General features: G+C 41.9%; 2 protein-coding genes across 5 annotated transcripts; both read left to right on the top strand.

The window, feature by feature from the left end:
* Positions 1 to 137: 137 nt before the first annotated feature.
* On the top strand, positions 138 to 8,967 carry LOC148393364 (FERM domain-containing protein 6). Of its 2 annotated transcripts, none has more exons than XM_088385674.1 (14): positions 138 to 313; positions 2,979 to 3,135; positions 3,247 to 3,337; positions 4,475 to 4,554; positions 4,660 to 4,736; positions 4,859 to 5,054; positions 5,379 to 5,534; positions 5,682 to 5,747; positions 6,380 to 6,448; positions 6,520 to 6,694; positions 6,775 to 7,059; positions 7,358 to 7,480; positions 7,585 to 7,640; positions 7,756 to 8,967. In XM_088385674.1, the coding sequence occupies exons 2-14, from the start codon at positions 3,058 to 3,060 to the stop codon at positions 8,044 to 8,046; spliced, it is 1,743 nt and encodes a 580-aa protein (XP_088241800.1). In that variant the 5' UTR covers positions 138 to 313; positions 2,979 to 3,057; the 3' UTR covers positions 8,047 to 8,967. The 2 variants fall into 2 exon arrangements, with proteins under 2 accessions (XP_088241800.1, XP_088241801.1); XM_088385675.1 differs by having other exon boundaries at positions 7,358 to 7,497; positions 7,756 to 7,904.
* Positions 8,968 to 9,927: 960 nt separating this feature from the next.
* On the top strand, positions 9,928 to 19,233 carry tarbp1 (TAR (HIV-1) RNA binding protein 1). 3 transcript variants are annotated; one of them, XM_088384894.1, is made up of 29 exons: positions 9,929 to 10,907; positions 11,227 to 11,333; positions 11,425 to 11,488; positions 11,588 to 11,736; positions 11,810 to 11,862; positions 11,949 to 12,046; positions 12,126 to 12,261; positions 12,343 to 12,439; positions 12,711 to 12,800; positions 12,891 to 13,032; positions 13,105 to 13,353; positions 13,467 to 13,561; positions 13,642 to 13,779; positions 13,844 to 14,067; positions 14,146 to 14,380; positions 14,453 to 14,641; positions 14,717 to 14,916; positions 15,005 to 15,076; positions 15,151 to 15,271; positions 15,408 to 15,515; positions 15,595 to 15,744; positions 15,912 to 15,998; positions 16,071 to 16,276; positions 16,343 to 16,424; positions 16,510 to 16,675; positions 16,748 to 16,933; positions 17,031 to 17,155; positions 17,238 to 17,374; positions 18,417 to 19,233. In XM_088384894.1, the coding sequence occupies exons 1-29, from the start codon at positions 10,037 to 10,039 to the stop codon at positions 18,595 to 18,597; spliced, it is 4,758 nt and encodes a 1,585-aa protein (XP_088241020.1). In that variant the 5' UTR covers positions 9,929 to 10,036; the 3' UTR covers positions 18,598 to 19,233. The 3 variants fall into 3 exon arrangements, with proteins under 3 accessions (XP_088241021.1, XP_088241020.1, XP_088241019.1); XM_088384893.1 differs by having other exon boundaries at positions 13,464 to 13,561; XM_088384895.1 differs by lacking the exons at positions 17,238 to 17,374; positions 18,417 to 19,233 and having other exon boundaries at positions 9,928 to 10,907; positions 13,464 to 13,561; positions 16,748 to 16,955.
* The last annotated feature ends 16 nt before the right edge of the window (positions 19,234 to 19,249 follow it).

Raw genomic sequence — 19,249 nt, 5'->3', positions numbered from 1 at the left:
TATTTTATAGGGCCAAAAACAAATGCTAATTTGTAATTTTCTTCAAATAACGTCTGAACATAAAAAAGCAAAACAGTGTAGCACCCCTTAAATCTGTACAATGGTACAGTCCAAATCTGCCCCTTTTGGCTGCGGTTTAAGTGGTTCCATCTACACACGCTATAGTTAGGGGTGTACGGCTCAGATCATTTTAGCGTATGTGTGTATTTAACTCACATTTAAAAAAATAATTTAGAAAAAGAATGTGTTTCATCTTCCTCCGGAGCAAGCTCTGACGAAAAATATGATACTCATCTCCGACATGTGACGCCCGGTGAGTTTCTGCTAGTTTACGTCAAGTTAAACAGTTGGCGCACTTGTTGCTGTCTTGCGCTCAATTGGGAGCGTTACTGACCGTTACGGTTTAATCGAAACGATTTGACGCATCGCATACTACTACTTCTCTTATCGCGTGTCCAATTATGATTAATATAAAACAATTCCATTCGCTGTTAGGGTCTGACAGATTATTTTTGTTGAAACCTTTAGGCTCCACATTGGATTTTGATTCACTGCACATAATTGTTTCAAATTTAGCTGTATCCTTTTTTGAAAGGTGCACCCTTTTTTTTTAACCTGTGTGTTTTGGTCAGTTCAGTTCAGAGTTGACGTTCCAAAAAAAGAAAAAAAAAACCTGGACGGTGCAGTGGGGTTGTTTTTTCCAGCAGTGGGGATTATAACAGTCTTGGAAGGGTATTAAATAAGTCTGCAGATGGCAATTGGCACATGTGAAGTCAGCTTTGATCCTGATCATCAACTAGCGGGGGATGTCTCAAACTTTAAACTTACTTCAGATGTTCACAGTCATATGCATTCATCATGTATCCAAACCAAATCTTTCTTTGACTTTATTGACTGCATTTAAACTTATTTTTCAAATGTCCTTATTGTAGGTTGATAGAGGATCTCCCATTTAGCATTTTCCTATTTTATTGGGGGATCCACATCTTTTGTACACCCCCTGTAAGACCTCCTGCATCCTTTTCCAGGGGATAAAGTGGGTGTTTTCCCACTCAAGGAATGTTTAGAGCTTCCAAACAACCCTTTCAGCTCTTTTCATCCTTTCTTTTGCAGCATTCAAATTTGCATCTTGTAAAAGTAATGCTGTCTAATTTCTGACCAAGCCCAAACTAGGAAATATTAAATACTGTATTATTATCAAATGCCAGTCTATCCATGAGCACTTGGAGGGTGGGAAAACTTAGAATAGATGCCAAAGAAACAAACACAACATGGATCTGAATTGATATTGGTGACGATGAAGATGGAGGCAAAATAATCGCAGATCAGTCAGTATGGAATTCCACTTGCAGTGTTTTTTTTTGTTTTTTTTGTCCCGACTCCCAACCCAATTTATGCAATTTCCTGAGGTGGAAAGAGCCCTTAGTTTATAGTAATCTGAGATCTTAGTGAACTAATACTGCTCATTATCTCATTATTAAAATATGTGTCCTACCCCCACCCCATGATTCTCCTGTGAACCATGAATGTACACTGATTGTGTTTTTTATTGTTTTCCTCTCACCGAATAATTTCACAGCATTTCGAATGAAAACCTGCGTGTCGCCTGATCATGAACTTCAGATTTAATTGTTTGACTTGTCCCGGTGAGCGAGTCAGATTTTCATGTTACTGGAAGTTCAGGTTTTTGGACGTCTGTTTGTCCTGACACCATGATGTCAGTGAGAATCTGTCTGAACATGTCCATAAGTCAAATTTGACAACACGATGTTCTTACCTCCAAGTATAGAACTGTTGCTGTAATTATGTTTTTTTTTATCCTTACTTGCAAGAAGTAGTGGCTCCAGTTTCAAATGAGCTGTTCCCGCTTGTTTTTTTATTTCCCCTATTGACTGTTTATTGTCAAGAGCAGGTTTTAAAGGGATCAGCGTCAGCGTACGGCCGTAATTAAACTGATTAATTCATCCTAAGACTTTAATCAGATGAGCCTTGTACCAGTTGGGGCTTGAGGGGGTTAGCATGGAGGGCCAAACTTCAGGTGAGGCTCCATGGCAAACATCCTAATTGTGTCCTGGAACCTCTGAAAAAGAACTCTACAGCCAATGTGGCATTTTAATATTATTAGTAGTCACATTTAGCAGAAAAGTTAAGAACACCTTATTAAGAATGTCTAAGGGGAAATTAGTCATTTTAGTTTAGCTAAACAAGTGTAAAAAGGAGTTAACCACAATGTAATGGACAATCATTAAAACATAATAAGAAATGAACAGTATTTATAATTTTGTGGCCAGCAGTGTGTTTTTCTCTTCTCTGGATCTTTCCTTTAACAGGCCTGACTAAAGCCTCTGTTCGTTCTGGGGAAATAAAATCTCAAAGGCAAACCCAGTTAATCCCCAGATGCTCACTGAACTTGGCTCAATTAATCAGATACACGGAATTCTCAGTATGCTTAAGTCTTGTATGATGTCTGTCATGTTTGTATGATAGACGTTTGTTGTCATTTTTTTTTTCAAGCAAGCAAATTGCAAATACTATTTTATTACTCTTTATTCTTTTATTTTTAGGCACCATTGTAACTGCACCACTAGAGCAAATATTACATATCGCAATAGCTTTATTTTGCCTTCATCTGTCCTGAGCTCAGTGTTAAGACTATTTTCAGGATGAACATTTTCGTCCAGTGATCCACTTATTAGTCATCTGATTAATTGGATCAATAACTACTTGTGGCTTCTGTTGGATATGCTTGAGTGAGTGATGTTGAAGTATTCTTTTGTCAATATAATCGTCTTGGTGGATCCGATACTGATTTTCCTCTGGCTCTCTGGACACAAAATCAATAAAATAACAGAGTATCAAAATAACAGAAGACTTTTACTGACATGTCTTGAATTATTATGAAAGGAATGCCACATAATCTGCCGTACGATTTGTTTTTCTTTTCTGGCAATCATCTCTCATTTGACATCTCTTTTAAGATCTGACATGGATGAAGTGTCGTGGATCAGCTAAGAGCTTTAAACACGGATAGAGTTGTGATTGTCACAAGGTGCCAAAATGACCTCCTCTGTAAAGCAGCAGAGAAACATTTGTGTTCTTCTCCCCAACAAAAACCAGCTGGAGATCTCTATTGGGGTGAGTTTGCCTCTTAGTTATAATTTTCTGCCTCTCAAAATGGTTCTTTTGCCCCCTAAAATGGTGGCATCATGGTAAACAAAGTTCTCTGTGGTTCTCTGTGTGCTCCAGCCAAAGGCCACGGGGCAAGACGTTTTCAATGAGGCGGCAGAGCGTCTTGGTATCAAAGAGATGCACTTGTTTGGCCTCACAGTGGTGCGAGGTAAGTCCACTCTTCATTGATTTCTGTAACCATGAAAATCCTTCCATCTTGTGTGATATTGCTTAACTTTTGTTTTGCTGTTTTTAATCACTAAATAATTACAAATAAACGCAAATAACTAGTTAATATATGGTAAATGTTTTTCAATACACTAACACAAATAAAATTGTATCAGACTAGTCGAATAATCAATTATAAAAATATTCGATCGTGACAGCCCTACCTCTTGTGGCTTTCAAATTATGCTAGCAGTTTTAAAACTTCTAGTGCCCCCCTTTAAGACAAAGCATAGCTTACTATGCTTTTCATTCTTATTTTATTTATTTAGTATGTGGACTTAAGCTACATTGTACTGAGCAGTTAAGACATGACCACAGCTACAGTGAAGTTTCTTTGCCGCTCGATTTTCTCACAAATTTCCCAAAAAGCGTCTCCATGAGTGAGTGTTGTACTAAGTGGCCTCTGAGCCATACTGTCCTGTATTCATTCTTTCTTGCTTGCTCAAATGCATTGAGATATCTTGGAAATCTTGTGTGGCACACCTCTATAACAAGCAGCCTTTTGTTTTTTTGTGGTGTTGGTTCAGCGATCACTTGGGTCGGGATTCCTGCAATATTAACTTCATTAAGCCTGGAATGCACCCTTGCATTCCTCCCCTTCATGGACGGGAGGGAGGGATTGATGAGCAGGGTGGGAGTCTGGGGGGGAAATGGGGCAGAATAGAGGAGGCGGAGTGGTCGTCTAATGACTCAACTCGAACTCAAGATCTTGAGCCGTGAATGAGTCAGTGGTCCCGAAACTCCTATGAATTGATGGATGTTGACAAGAACAAGTTGTGAAACAGCTCGCTGATAAGGTTGAAAAAAAATGCCCATGTCTTGACTCATTGGACCAAGCAGAGACCTTCTTTTCAAATTCTGGACTGAATCAGAATTCAAACAACTATCTGCTGCTAAAACGGTAGTAATAAGTAGAAGCTAGATAGCTGCCTCCCTTGCTAACTAAAGCATAAGGCCTCCTTTTTGTCTTTCACCCCAATTAAGCACATTGTTGGACACATTTTCTGCCTGGTTGCATTATTGTTTTGTTTGCCCTCTAACTGTCCGCTTGTTTCCTGGTTGTCTTTCTTTTGCCTAGACAACGAGCACATATTTTTAGACATGGAGGAGAAGTTGACCAAGTACTTACCCAAAGAATGGAAGCAAGAGTCCGGAAAGGTGAGGAAGCATATGAAAGTTTACAAACACAGAACATACAACAAAGCATCAACTTTGTAGCTCCAAATTTGAGCCTGGTTCCATTTCAATGGCTTACACCCGTAGGGGTTTGAGAAGAGAGCCTTTCCTCTTGTGCTGTGCATCAAAGTCCAGTACTATGTTGAGAATGGCAGACTTATTAGGTATGTACTTTCTTTCATGCATTATTATTATTATTGCTGTACACCATCCATCTTTGTCCTCCCTACTGACACCTCGTGCAAGCCTCTCATCATGTTTTCCATTTCTTTGTGTTCTGTACCAGCGAACGCAAGGCACGCCATCTCTACTACTCTGACCTGCGCGAGCGCGTGTTGCGCTCCGAATGCCGTCAGCAGGAGGAGGTGTACTTCCAGCTAGCAGGTTACGCCATGCAGGCTGACCTCGGGGACCACCAACTGCCCAAGGAAGGGGAAGAGTGTGTCCCTTACTTCGAACCCAAGGAGTACTTTCCTCCATGGGTATATACACACACAACAAGCGTTTTATTTCAAATTCCAGTTTTGGTTTCAATTTGTTGGACTTTTTAATAGTCAAGTTGACAAAAGACACACATTCAGATGATTGTCTAAAATTAGAAATGTCAGTCAAAATGCTTGCTGAGGAGTTATTGCCTTCATGATAAGTGGTGAAGCATACCCGATTTTTGCTATCAACACACCATGAGAGTTCCCATAATCCGCTCTCTCATACATGGAACAAAAAAAAAAAGCTTGTGTTAATATTGAGAATTTTATGCTAATTGAATATTATATATAATTCCTTCCTTCCTTCTATTCCTCTAGATAATAGCCAAGCGGGGACTGAACTATCTCCTCTGCCATGGCCCCAAAGTGCACCAGGACCTGTGGGGCATGTCGGCACGTGATGCCGTCCTCCTCTTCATCAGAGAGTCATGTCGACTTGAGGACGTCCCAGTCACATTTTACAGACTGCAAAAGGTCACGAGTCAAGGGCGAACCTTTTTTAACTGTTCCTAGCCACCTTTGAGTGTTTAAAAACCACATAAGATGGATGTTTAGCCAGATTCCCAATCTTATCTGTCCTGCTCAAAATCTTGACTGACATCTCATTATTCATGTGTCCAGGACAAGAAGGAAGAGAGGGGAACGGCAGTACTCGGCCTGACCCTGAGAGGAATGCAGGTTTATCAGGTACATGCATGTGCTCGTACGAATGGGTGGGTCGTCCGCTGCTTGTACATGACGCGCAAACCAGAAGATTTGAGTTTACTCACAGATGCCCTCTTTGGATCCGTGGCCCGTTAAAGCCTTAGCAGATGTGTAAGGAATGTGTGGGTTGCCACCAGCAACGGCGCATCAGCAGATACGAGGCGTCTGCCAAATGCGTCACTTGTTTGATGTGTCCATCAGAGACCATCTGGGGGGGATTAGGGTGTTGGGGTCTGAAAGGTCCGACGGACCGTGAGATACTACAAAACACTCTGAGCCTCCCCATGTTTAAGAGGCCTAAACCAAATACACAAGCAATCTTCATCTTTTAAACACAGAGAGAAGGGTCTGTTTTCCAATTTTGCTTGTTAGTAGGATTATACAAAAATTACCAAATGAATTTCAACACAAACTTTGTTGGACACAGTCTAAGGAATATATTCTCATTTATATATTTATATCTCACTTTGTTAACATTGAGAGAAGGCATATGTACCTACTCATGAATTAGGATTTCTTAGCCATTTGATGGGTGTCTGCCCTAAGTTTAGTGGTGCGATAGTTACTATATGTGTATGACAGAATCTTCAACGATTGTTGTGTTATGTCTCTAGGAGGCGAACAACATCAGACACCTGCTATATGACTTCCCCTGGTCCAATGTGGGACGACTCACCTTCCTGGTAATCATTTCTATTCTCTTGTTGTGTTTGAGATTGTGTAGTTGGCATGACTCTGTTTTTTTTCTGCACAGGGAAAGAAATTTGAGATTCAGCCAGATGGCTTACCATCAGCCAGGAAGCTCGTTTACTACACTGGGTCGTCATTCCGCTCGCGACACCTTCTCTTGCACCTGAGCCGCAGCCATCGCATTTACCTCAGCCTCCAGCCTGCCCTCAAGCACCTCCGCCAGTTAGAGGAGAGTGAAGGTACAAGAAGCACCATTTTCTTTAGCAACTACTAGCATTGCTTTGTTTATGACCAGATTTGTTTTTGTTTACTGTATAAGAAAAAAAGCGTTACAGGGAGTCCTACATCAGCGATGATCTGGATTTGGACCCACCGGGCAGCGAAAGCAGCCCGGGTTTGTCTCGCATTTCCACCGGCAGCTCGGGCATCGAAGCTGACACTCGCCAACACAGCATCTCCACCGAAAGGACCTCCATGGAGGAGGAAGCGGAACAGAAGGCAGAGAAATGTTCCTACTCCGCAGCCAGCCAAGTCAGCTCCTCCACGTCTGGCCTCGGCAGCGGCAGGAAAGCTCACACAGAGTATGAGGAGTGGAAAGAGCAAGGTAAAAAATTCACGCACACCCAAGCTGTCTTCAATATAATGAAAATGTTGGATTTTTTTATTTTTCAAGGATTAAGATTGATGGGGCAAAATACTTGAATTTCACAAGCAAGGGCTTTGCAGAAATGCTTTTGTAAAAGGGCTGGAAGGTGCAATCAAAATCAGAAAATTAAATTAACTTTGGAAGTTGTGCCTGCATACTTTGAGGAAATTGTCTCAATTCCTTTAGCCTTTGGAAAAAGATCCATCTGGAGGTGAAATATGTCATTTGGCTGCCATGCTTAATTTTTGTACTCCAGAAATGAAGGCGGATGTCAGACAGGAAGTTGTTGTGGATTATCCAGATGAGATGTTCCAGATGGCTAATCTTCTCGATGAGCTGTCGGTAGATTGCACACTCTTCTCTGAGACAAAATCGGCAGGTGAGAATATCTATGATGTAAGTGCAATCAGTAATGCAGGTTCTATTTTTTATTTTTTTTTTTTACTTATCTGTAATGCGCATTGTATTACATGTTTGCTACAGAGAACAAAGTGTGCCTCCCAGAACATCTCCTAATTGGAGATAAAACTAGTATCCAGGTATGATTTTTATTTATTTATTGCTGCCAAGTGTTTTTTTTTTTTTTTTTTACAGATTAATTGATCATGTTTGTCTTTAATTTTTTTCCCGTATTTTCTTATGCTACTTATTTAGGTAGTGGAAACTCGATCGTATGCTTCCGTGGACCGGCACAGCCAAAGTCTTGACGATGTCAGTTTGTTCGCACCTCAGTCACCACTAGGGACCACACTGCCAGCTGATTCTTCACACAGTTACACCTTCGGCCTCTCTGAGAACTCAGCGGATGCAAAGACACCCGTGGCTCACGACTATTACCCTTTTTTACATTGCCAAGCCAAACCTTCCTTCTACGGCCACAGGTCTACCAATTGCCTGTCACTGGACCTGTTAGAAGACGAATACTTCCTGGAGTTCATTCTGTGAATTGGTTGTTTACGGAATCTTTTTTTTTTTATTATTATTTGGCCCAGGTGACAACAGTGGACAGCTCATTTCTCATGTATGTTTATTTTAGTCCTATAACTGTGTGGATGCCACAGTTTTTTTATTCAGAAAAAATCTTTGTGATATATTTATTGATTTTTCTATGTTTTGTACATATTGCTTGCAAATGCATTTTATGACATTTCAGCTTCTACATACAAAAAAAAAACCCCAAGCATTTTGTTTTTTGTGCCAGCAATCTCTTGAGAGGTTGACGTTAAGGGCAAAATAAGTTTATGTTGTGATCTTTTGGTTATTCATCAAATGGAATCTCCATTGCTATTTGTTCACTCGGGCACTATCGGAACATTTGGAATGTGCTTGTTATTTGCTGAAAATATTCAACTCACAGTGCCAACAATAATGCTTCTCTGTAATATTTTACACTCTGTTTTTAGTGTGCTTGGTCATCCTTCTCACTATTCTGCCCCAGCAAATGTAGCATGTAGTGTGGGGAAAAAAAAAACTTCTTGACGGCTTGTAAACCATTCAGTTATTCATTCCAAAGTCGCCACGCCTCTTCTATTGCTTTCACTTTTACAACAGCAATGTTTGCAAATCGCAATGTATTTCAGTAACAGTGACAATTATAATGAATCTGCAGTATTTTTGTATTATATAACCTTCAAACAAAGAGCCTCTCTGTCAAGTTATTCTTTTTCACAGAGATTTTTTTCACTGTTTTGTAAATGCTAATTAAAATGCAAAAGAAGCCAGCATGAGCTCACTGGAAAGGAATGCTAGTGCTCAAACTCTAAACTCTATTCCGATAAGGGATGACCAACATGCGGGTTATTCCCAGGGCAATTGCTGTTTTTTTTTTTTTTTTATAAAGGCAAAAATAAATGTTACTTTTTGAAATATTTTGTGTAAAATAATAATTCTGATGCAGAGTATATATAAAGTATGCACAACCCTGGTTCTGCAAAAATTTCATTCAAAACAGAAATTATTTTATGACTTTGGATTTTCCCCTGACACTGTCTTAACCGTTCTTAGTTATCACTCCACCCTCCTGGACTACTTGGTCATGTGAATGAAATAATAGTGGGAGAGGTTTGCCTGGGAGCTTTTCTTTCAGACGGTCTTCCTGGCAAATAACCCCCAGCAGAACTTTCATGACAAGCTTGTGTTATTGAGTGTCTACAGTGTAGCTTCTACACTGGTAATTGGTTCGCCCAAGTTCCTTCAAACAAATTACTAAGGCAAATAGATATACTAGCTACTCACAAAACCTTTAAAGATATTTTCAGTGAAATATTAAGATGAAAATAAAATGCACTAACTAAACTTGCCCCTATCCAACACTGAGATACAGTCTAACCCTGTTATTTTTTTCTGTTAAATTGGTAAATAACAGCAAGTTGTGCAAGAAGTACTGAAACATGTAATAGTTGCACATTAAAGGATTAAGGTCAATTAAGTTAGGTTGCTGCATCAATAGGTTCATTCTGAACAATTTACCCAACAGCGGAGAAGCTCCATAGGATTTTGTGGGTGGTGTGTGACTAAAGGAAGATGTGGGGGTTGAATTTTTGGTCTACATTACAATATTCAGAGAATTGTGTAAGATACACTTGCAAGTTGCAATATTGAATCGAATTCGAAAACTGTTTACTGTAACACCAATATTGCAGTGTAGAGCATGCGTTACAAAAAATAATAATGAAAAGACAGTTTCCTAATCAATTAATTTTTTGCTATGTTTTAGAAAATTATTTTGGCTACTGTTGGTTGTGGAAAAATATCAGTGCGTGTTGTGTTTATTATTGCGCTTTAGCTGGAAATCTGGCAACGTCTCGCGAGACTTAAGTGGTGACGTTTACGGAAGTTTACAAATAGCATGAGTGTAAACGTGCAGCGAGAAAAGCCGGTTGGTGAAGTCTACTAGACTCGTCAGTACTTTTTGGGCTTTGTGAGGGTATCTAACATGAATTCTGTTTTGATCAACGCAATCTTGTCGACTTCTCCTCACTACGATCGTCTGTTTGACTCCCTGTGCTGGCCAGTTGACGTGTGGCCGGAGACGGAACGCGTTGAGGCGCTGACAGCTTTCATAGAAGGACTCGAGCACATTATTGTTCAATCAGAAACCACGAAAACACATTGCATTCAAGATAAAACAACGTCGATCATTTGGACGCGTTGCTTGCCTCTCCTCTCCAGGATATCAGCCGAAACAGACTGTGTGCGATTTAGGGAGAGTACGGCAGCTGTCTGCAGACTTGCGGCCATTTGTGTCCGGTTATGTGACCCGGTTGAGGCGGGTCGATTCGCTCTGGTCATCCTGCCTTCGCTTCGCCTGTCCGAGGAGGACCGACCCGGCGTGGAGAGACTCAGTGTGGAGATTGCCAGTGAAGCCCTGGCTGTCATCCTTCCTTGTTTAAGAGGAGACGAGCAGCTAATGTTGAGCATTTTGTCATGCGTCTTGTCAAGCATTAGAACAATTCCAGACGGGTTGCTCTCCCGGGTCACTGTTCGGCTTTTGTTAGCCGTGCTGGGCAGTTGCAATGATGCAATGCACGGCAGCATCCTCAACAAGACTTTGAGCGAGCTCTGCACCTGGCACGCATCGGAGCGCACACCTGCCGTAACTGAACGAACGCTGCTATGTTTGACCTCCCTTTCGGACCACCTGCTGGCACCGACTGAACCAGACCCTAGGTCCTTTCTCCGCTTCTGGTGCGTGGTTCAGGACGGACTTATCCACAGAGACAGCGTGTCCCGTAAGAGGGCACTATACCTGCTCAAAAGATGTGTGGCATCGTCACAGGATCAGGGAGTGGACTGTCCTTCACAAGGTAAAATGCTCACAGATATGGAAAGCCATTAACCATTTTTTATCTGATATTCAATTCAGTCTTCAAATGGTTTCAATTCATAACAGGCCAAAAGTGGCATGAGTCCACTGAGATGTTTTACCAGTGAGGACAGTTTGTAATAGTATATAGACCTTAAATTGGTATAGGAGGTTTTGAATAAATGTGCTTTTATGGAGCAAGAGAAATGTTTACTGATGTAAAGGTTGCATTTTGCTGGTCATGTAGTAAATCTTGTTTCAGGTACACTGAAGAGTTGTGTGACTATATGAACTACTTTCTTTCGTAATTGTTATTAAAGGGAATGGTGAGGAGATCTTGTTCAAATGGACAGCCAAAAGCAGCGAGATGCTCAGAGAGTTCTGGGAGGATTATGTGCTGGTGATGGAGACGTTGGAGGAAAATCAGGTCCCAAATCCATTCTGATGATGATTATTTAATTCGAGGGTCACTACCACTCGAATGGGACTGTAAATAAAGATGTTTCTTCTTCATGCAGGTTCATGTGGTCCGCCCAGTGCTGAATAGAATAGACTCTCTTATCCAAACGACAGCAAATGAAGGTATTGTTTGGCTCTTACAATTATCGCATGCTTCCAATTAGTAAAACTATGATGCCACATAAATTGTGCATTCACTAATATACTGTCTTGCATTTGTAGGTGAGGACCTCTTCCACCCATCATGGCTGCTGTGTGTGTACCAGCGAATGTTTCACAGTGAGAATAAAACCTTAATGCGAGCCGGAGTGTGTCACCTACTCGAACTTAAAGTTCTCCAACAGCCGGCTTTTGTCTCAGCTTTTTCTCAGGTGAACGTCCATGCAGGTCTCCTCAATTGACTATGATAACTGCTTCATTAAACTGGTCTAACTTGCTTCCCAGTTTGTCGTTGGGCCTTTTATGGACGTTCTGTCAGAAATGTCACTCTTCTGCAGGTGAGATTCTAAAACCGTGTATGTTTGAACTACTTTACACTGGTTTATCATGTTTAGATCAAATTATTTGTTGTATATTTCTCCAGGGCTGGTGGCCAGCGTGTTGGAGACTGCCCAGAACTGGCAGTTAAACTCCAAATCTTCCTGCAGAACTTCTTCAGCAGCCTACCAAAAGATGACAGCGGTACAAACATTTACTGATAAGCTTTTTCTTAGCTTAAAAAAAAAGTCAGTTTCCAGTTAAAATTGTGTGTGCTTTTCAGGCCGCGTCTTGATGCAGATGATCCAGCAACTAGGATCCAAGCATTGGTGCGCCGTTCCCCTCCTCTTCATCTCTCAGGCCCTTTCCAAACTTGCTCCAAACCCAATATTGACTGTCGATGGGCTCACTGCTCTCAGGTCTGTGCCACGTTATGAAGGAAAATAGTATTTTCATGGTTGAAGTGTACGTTAATTGCATGCTTGCTCTGCCACACACAGGGAGGTGCTACGCTGCACCATGATCACACATCAAGTCCTCCTGAGAGGCGCTGCTCAGTGCTTCTTGTTGAAGAGCGCCCTCTGTCTCATAAATGTGGTAAGCAAAGTATATTTGGAACAATTCTCATGTGAGTGAGCAAGTCAAGTTCAGCTTGAGTCACATGGATGTTTTTGGAATGTGAGAGGACCCTGCAGTATTTAGAGAAACCCCACTCAAGCATAGTGAAAGCACGATGCAAGATTCCACAAAGTCCCAAGATGAGATTTCTTGATGTTCAGCCTAATGGTTGTTTCACAAGAACTAAATTGCACTGTAACATTTCTGAGGTGTCATGGATGTAGCCCTGAGTTTATTCACATACTTTCAGAGCACAGTGACCCTCGACGACATATTTACCTTTCTGGGCAATTTCCGTGCAGATGAGTCTCTGTGTGGGGGCACCGCACTTTGGGATGAGGTAAGTTGTATTGTTTTTGTTTTCAACTTCAGCTGCACATCACAGTTTACTTATCAAGCATGTTGCCCCTGCCATTTGTGTCTTTTGGAGGTGTGTGTCTGGCTCTCAAGTAATGAGGGCCATTTTAAGATAATGCCAAGAGATGGAGATGGTACTGCCTCAAGCAAGGAAACCATAAAAGCTTATGTTCAATTCAAAATACACCAGTTTCTAAGTGTTCCAGCATGCACTGGTAAGGTTGGAAGAAAGCACGTTTTTTAAAGTCTTTATTTATTTAAGGTTTCATCTTCAATATATTTTGCAGGTCAGACACAAAGGTTGCCTGACCCCAAAGAGGCAGACAAGTTGGCCAGGTCCATTTTGCTGTGCACAGACATTGAGAGGAATCATCCTGGAGCAAAGATTGGTGACACCCTCCAGGCATTATTGTCTCCCCTGGTGGACACTCTAAACCGGGTTGGCCCCAACATCTACATGCCCCTGAAAAAGAGTGACAAGAGTTTGCAACTTGTTCTCCGATTGCTCCAGCTCAGAGAAACACCAAAAGCCCACTGTTTGTATTTTAATAGAGATACATAAAGATATGGCTCTTGAAATATAGATGCAAATAAAAGCTGATGAGTGACTTATATTTCACATCATATTTCTTATCATTTTCTCCAGTAGATGAAGTGGCAGCTGCTTTGGAGAGGCTCATTTTTCAGTGTGCAGATTCTATCCAGGAGTTTATCATGAGACGTCTATGTGGGGAACTGCTGGAGGTAAATAAATCCCCCCACACAACCTTCAGTAAAGATTTAGTAATGTATATGATGGATTGTGTTTGTTTTGTTTTGTGCAGCTGTGCGACATGGAGCGGGCAGAACTGTATTTGTGTGTCTTGAAGCAACTGTCCATGCACACTTCTACAATTCAACAAGTTTGCTTTCCTAAACTCATCAAGTACTCTCTCAGCATCTTGCAAGAGCCAACCCAGCAGGTTGGAAGCAAATTCTTATTGCTCGCGTTGAACTTATTCAGATATTCATTCATTCATTTGGTAGAGCCCCTCAGTGGCGAGCCAGGTGGCCAAAGCGGTTGCTATGGCATCTCTTGCCATGGTATGCCGCCTAATTGAGAAGCAAGCAATCGGCCCAGGCACTTTTTCTCTTCTAAAGCAACTGAATGAGCATTTCTACAAGCCAGCGCTGTCTCCCTGGCGAGGTCACCCAGCTCTGGGACGCTTCAATGAGAGGCTCCTGAAACCTCACACAGCAGATAGTTTGAGGTCAGTGACTAAAATTCTGAAAATGCCGTTGAATACACTTGCCGGTCATATTAAAGTGCCACAGCCATTCTTTCTCAGTAATGAAGGTGGGAAAGGCCCTCTCCTGCAGGACTGGGGTCGCACGGCTGCCCACTTCATGCGGGACCAGTGGGTTTGCCTGAGTTTCCTTACAAGAACACTTCAACATTCCGAGCTCCTCAGAAATGCAGAGACTGCCGTTGCCGCTCTGAGATGCTGTGTGGACGCTTTAGCTCTGTTGCCCAGCGACCTTGTTCTACCTGTGTTCGCCTTCATGGAGACAGTGTTGCCCCAAGTGAGTCTCTGCATATTTAAGTGTAGACAGAAAGGTGGTGTTTCGTCTCAAAGTGTGATGCTGCAATCTCAGCTAGTGACTAAAGACGAGGCCCTCTGCGTGGAAGCCGTGAGTCGGACTTGGGAGCTGGTGCATGGGCTCAGCAATAACGCCCATGACTTCTGGCCTGCGCTCAAAGGATTCATCTCAGTGGCTTTCCACCAAACACTGCTGCTGCTCACGAACAGTCAGGCCCCAGTCCTGACTGCAACCATGAAACAGGTAATCAGCATGAATACATTGTGTATAAGACCTTGTCGACTGATCCGCTTAGTAATATTGATGTTTTTCCTCTAGATAGCTGCTGAGATCATGGAGCTGTCTGAATCTAAGAATGGTGTTTTTAGTGTGCTGCTGCAACACTGTTGTCACACATGGTTGCCTGCTAGCGAACAAAGCAGCGATCAAGAAGACGGCATATTCTCCAGTGTTTTCAATCATATCAACATCGTAGCTGAGGGTTGCATTTATGGCCCAGTGTTCAGGAGAGATCAGCGGTACTTATGACTGTGTAGCAATACTTGGTTGCGGTTGGTTTTTTTTTTTTTTTTTTTTAGCGCTTCATTTACTGTTTTTCTTTCATAGTCTTGTTCAAGATGTCCAGGCATACGTGGAGCAACTCGGTGCAGCGTGCGCCACCAACACTGTGGTTGCCAGGTGAGCTGCTGCCTTTTGATTGTCCAACGTTGTCTCTCTCAGTATCACAGTTGAACAGAGTGTTTGTCTTTCAGTGATAACAGAGACGACCAGCTACCTCGCATGTGCACCCTGGCTTTCCTCAGTCGGCTGGATGCTTCTAACGGTCTGCATGAAAAACTGATGGAGCAACTTGCTGTCACTCTCTTAGAAAAGGTAATATACGGTTAATCTCACAAAAATACAACGATACGTTATTGTTGCCCAGTTAATCTGAATTTTATTTGCAACCATTTGAAACTCGCTCAAATAAACACTTTCTGTCCTGTCTTCTGTCAAACTTTCTTTTCAGGACAAGAATGTGTCAAAATCCCTGCGTATCTCCAGCAACTCTCTACACCACCGTGTGAAAAATAGAGTATGGCAAACACTGCTAATGCTGCTGCCCAAATTGAAAGAGGTAAATCACTGACATCTTAATCATTACACTTGCAATCAGGCAATGAATAACATCTCACCTGTTTTGTGAATCTACACAGGAGTTTGTGGCCTCTATATTGAGCAGTATCTTTGAGGCTGGCTTTTGTAGTAACCAGGCCTCAGTCAAGTACCTCATTGAGTGGACGATGATTCTGATCCTTGTCCGTCATCCACAACAAATAGGTGACTTTTGGGCCTGCTTCAATATGGTGAGTTTACACATTTTTTACACTTACCTCTTTATTTTACCAAAAATCCCACTATTTGAGGTGAATGGTGACAACCAGTGATTTATGTTTTTTAATCCCATTTAACAATGGTAATGTAAATTACAATGTGATGTAAAATAACATTAATTTCTGTGCTTTCTGTGCAGCATCATGAAGGAACCAAGACTGGCATCTGCACCTTTCTGGCAGTCCTAGTGCATTTTGAAATCATCCTCCCCACCCTTAACAGTCCAGTGAGACATCGTCAAAATTTCCCTTTGACCATTTCTCAGTTATTATAATTCTTCTTTTCCTTTGTATTTAAGGATATGCATTTGGCAAAAGCACTGGACATCACTCTTCAGTGGTGTTTCCACCACAACTTTAGTGTGCGTCTCTATGCTCTGCTGGCTTTGAAACGGGTTTGGCACCTGGTAGAGGTCAGAGGCGAGGGGACACTTGATGGTTTGAGGGGGCTGTCCACTGTGGTCAAGGCCTGTCTGCACCAGACTGAGGCCCTAAAGAACACTGGGTGGGAATGCGACACTACAAAAGCATCAATATAGCATACTGAAAACATGTCTGCTATTTTTCTTAGGAATTCCAACAAGAACTGGACCAGGATTCAAGAGCACTTTTTTTTTGGTGCCTTTCATCCAATCAGGGATTACAGCATTGAGGTAAATTTACAGTACATGACAAATGGTGTGATAGTAATTGTGTATGTAAACAAACATAATTGTTTTTTTTTTTTGTCCCCCATAGACGATATTCTACACTTTCCCGAGTCTTTCAGGGTTGGCCGATGATGAGTGGATTCCCCTCTGGAAGTTGGAGAAGCTGTCTTGCTTATTTCAGACACCTCCTTTAATGAATCCCACTCCTGACCTGGGCCAGCTCCAGCCCGGAGACTGGATTCAGCAGGATAAAAGTACAGTCAGGGATGCAATTGAATCTAATCTGATGTTTTTTGGTGGAAAGGTCATGATTTTGTGTCTCCCAGGCGAGGAGGACAAGGAGGAGCGCTGGGCAGAAGTGCAGAAGAAAATAACCCCCTGGTGTTTGGACATCCAGGGCCAGGACTTGGATCTTCAGCTGGTTCCGCAGCAAAGAGCAGCTCGCCTCGGCAAACAGCATGGCGCCCTACTGGTGGTGGCCTCACTCATTGACAAGCCCACGAACCTTGGAGGTCATCACACTGTGTAGCTAAGGCAATGCAACTTTATGCATCGTGTTCAGCTGTGAAAGTAACACCACCAAAATGCTTGTTTGTGTTGTTGTTGTAGGTCTGTGCAGGACCTGTGAGATCTTTGGTGCCAGTGCGTTGGTGCTGGACAACCTCCGCCACATCACAGATAAACACTTTCAGTCCCTCAGTGTCTCATCAGAACTTTGGCTTCCTCTCCTGGAGGTGACGTGCATCACATTTAGTTCCACATTCTACTCCATCGCACTATTCCTCAATTTATAAACTGCATTTGTTTGCTCTTTAGGTAAAGCCGTCGGAGCTGGCAGACTTTCTCCAAATGAAGAAAAGTGATGGCTACTGCATTGTTGGTGTGGAACAGACGTCCAATAGTCAGAGCCTTCAGGACTACCAATTTCCTGAGAAGACTCTGCTACTTCTGGGGTAGGACTCATGACAACTCCATCTGAAGCCCAGTTTCAGATTGGTAGACGAGTCTTCAATTATCCAAACTGGTTTGAGACAGGACCATTTGTGGAACAAAATGTAGGATGTTTGTTTTATCTACAAAGCTTTGTGTAGCAATACCGGATCATGCCATTCGATTTAAGTTGCTAATGAGCACAACGCAATCCAATTTTACTGTTAAAACTGAACTCGCCTTGTCAAACAATGTTTTTCTGACCATTACATCGATCTCCTTTACACTCTCCTCTTGGGTTTTACGTGGATAAATCTACGAGCCAAGCGAGGTAATTTAATTTTCACTGTGGGCCCTTCACTCTTGGTGCTTCTGTCAGAACATGCTGCTCTGTAATTGGCTCTCCCTCAGGATAACAGAGCAGAAAATGTTGACAGCAGCAGGGACCTTCATCTACTTATTATGTTGTTTAGAGCATGAGGGATCAGATGGATGCACATTGTCTTCTCAGTCATGTAATTGCAGCTTCACCCCACTTGACGTAACTTCGATCCTGCAGTTGTGGAAGAAGCAGTACAAGGTCTCTTTAGCCATTTTGTTTTATTGCAGCCTTCTTTTAATCGGAGCAATCTTTTCACCCAATTGCACTCAGGATAAATAGCGATCATTAAGTTGGCAGTTCCTGCTGTGTTGCGCCCTCTGTAGACTCATTGAAGGCTCCCCTCATTACGCCTTTACATTCAGCGGGTGCAACTTACTGTAGGTTCAGTAAACCTGCACAATCCCGAGTTTCCGCTATACAGTACAATACAATAATACTCAGCTTTGTTGCGTAATGTAATCTCACTAAAGCACTTCATTACATAAGAATGCCTGCTTGCTTTGATGGCTGCATCCTCGCATATCCAATCAATGTCTCCTACCATGAGCACTTTACTGATTGTCAGCACTTTCAGAAAATGTATTAACTTGGCAACCGATGGTTCATTTGTCAAATGAACGGGCGGTACCGGAATCGAATGAAAACTTCAAGTGGGAATTGAGTGTTGTTTCTTCTCATCATAGCAACGAACGAGAAGGCATTCCCGCCAACTTGCTTCAGCTGTTGGATGTGTGCGTGGAGATCCCTCAGCAAGGTGTCATCCGTTCACTCAACGTGCACGTAAGCGCTGCCCTGCTGATCTGGGAGTACACTCGCCAACGCCTTGTCAGCACCTCCAGTCAAGACAAGTCAACACATGGCTGAAGAACGGAGCCAGACAACATATCCGGTCTTAACAACGAAGCTGTTTTCTTGCTATCGGTCACCACATGAAGCGTTTAAATTCTAAATGCAAACAAAAGTGCAAACACATCATATTGATTCTTCATCATGTACATTTCTTCATGGTCTTTTCACATTTCTGGTACCTTAGTAGGTCATGAAATGGAGATCAACACTTATTCCATCCAAGTATTCCACTGAGCATTGAGCAGAAATAATGATACTACCTACTCCCAGTGCATGCAGAGGAAGAACAGCAATTCAACATTTTTACTGTTATTCGTTGCGGCAATTCCTTTTTGACTCATGGGGACTACAAAAAAAACAAAACAACAATGGATAAAACATGCTGCATTCAAAAAATATTCATCGATAACTTGATATTTTTATGTTGAATGTTGCCACTGGGTAAACTCAGAAACACTGTGATTCAAAGCTATTATTATTATTTTCTTGTTTCTTTTACTTTGCGAATTTATCCGCCTTGCAGTTATTAATTTGAGATTTTGAATCTGGGCTCCAGCCATCCTTTATGAAGTTGGTATGCTCTCATGTACTTAGAAATGTTTTTATTATAATAATCCTTTTTTATTGTAATAAACAATTTTATTTTATAAATGCTGTATATGTATTT

Source organism: Syngnathus floridae, chromosome 9, assembly GCF_059516105.1.
Source record: "Syngnathus floridae isolate MCC-2025c chromosome 9, RoL_Sflo_1.0, whole genome shotgun sequence".
NCBI classification, from domain to species: Eukaryota; Metazoa; Chordata; class Actinopteri; order Syngnathiformes; family Syngnathidae; genus Syngnathus; species Syngnathus floridae.
This window is presented reverse-complemented; position numbering and strand designations above follow the sequence as displayed.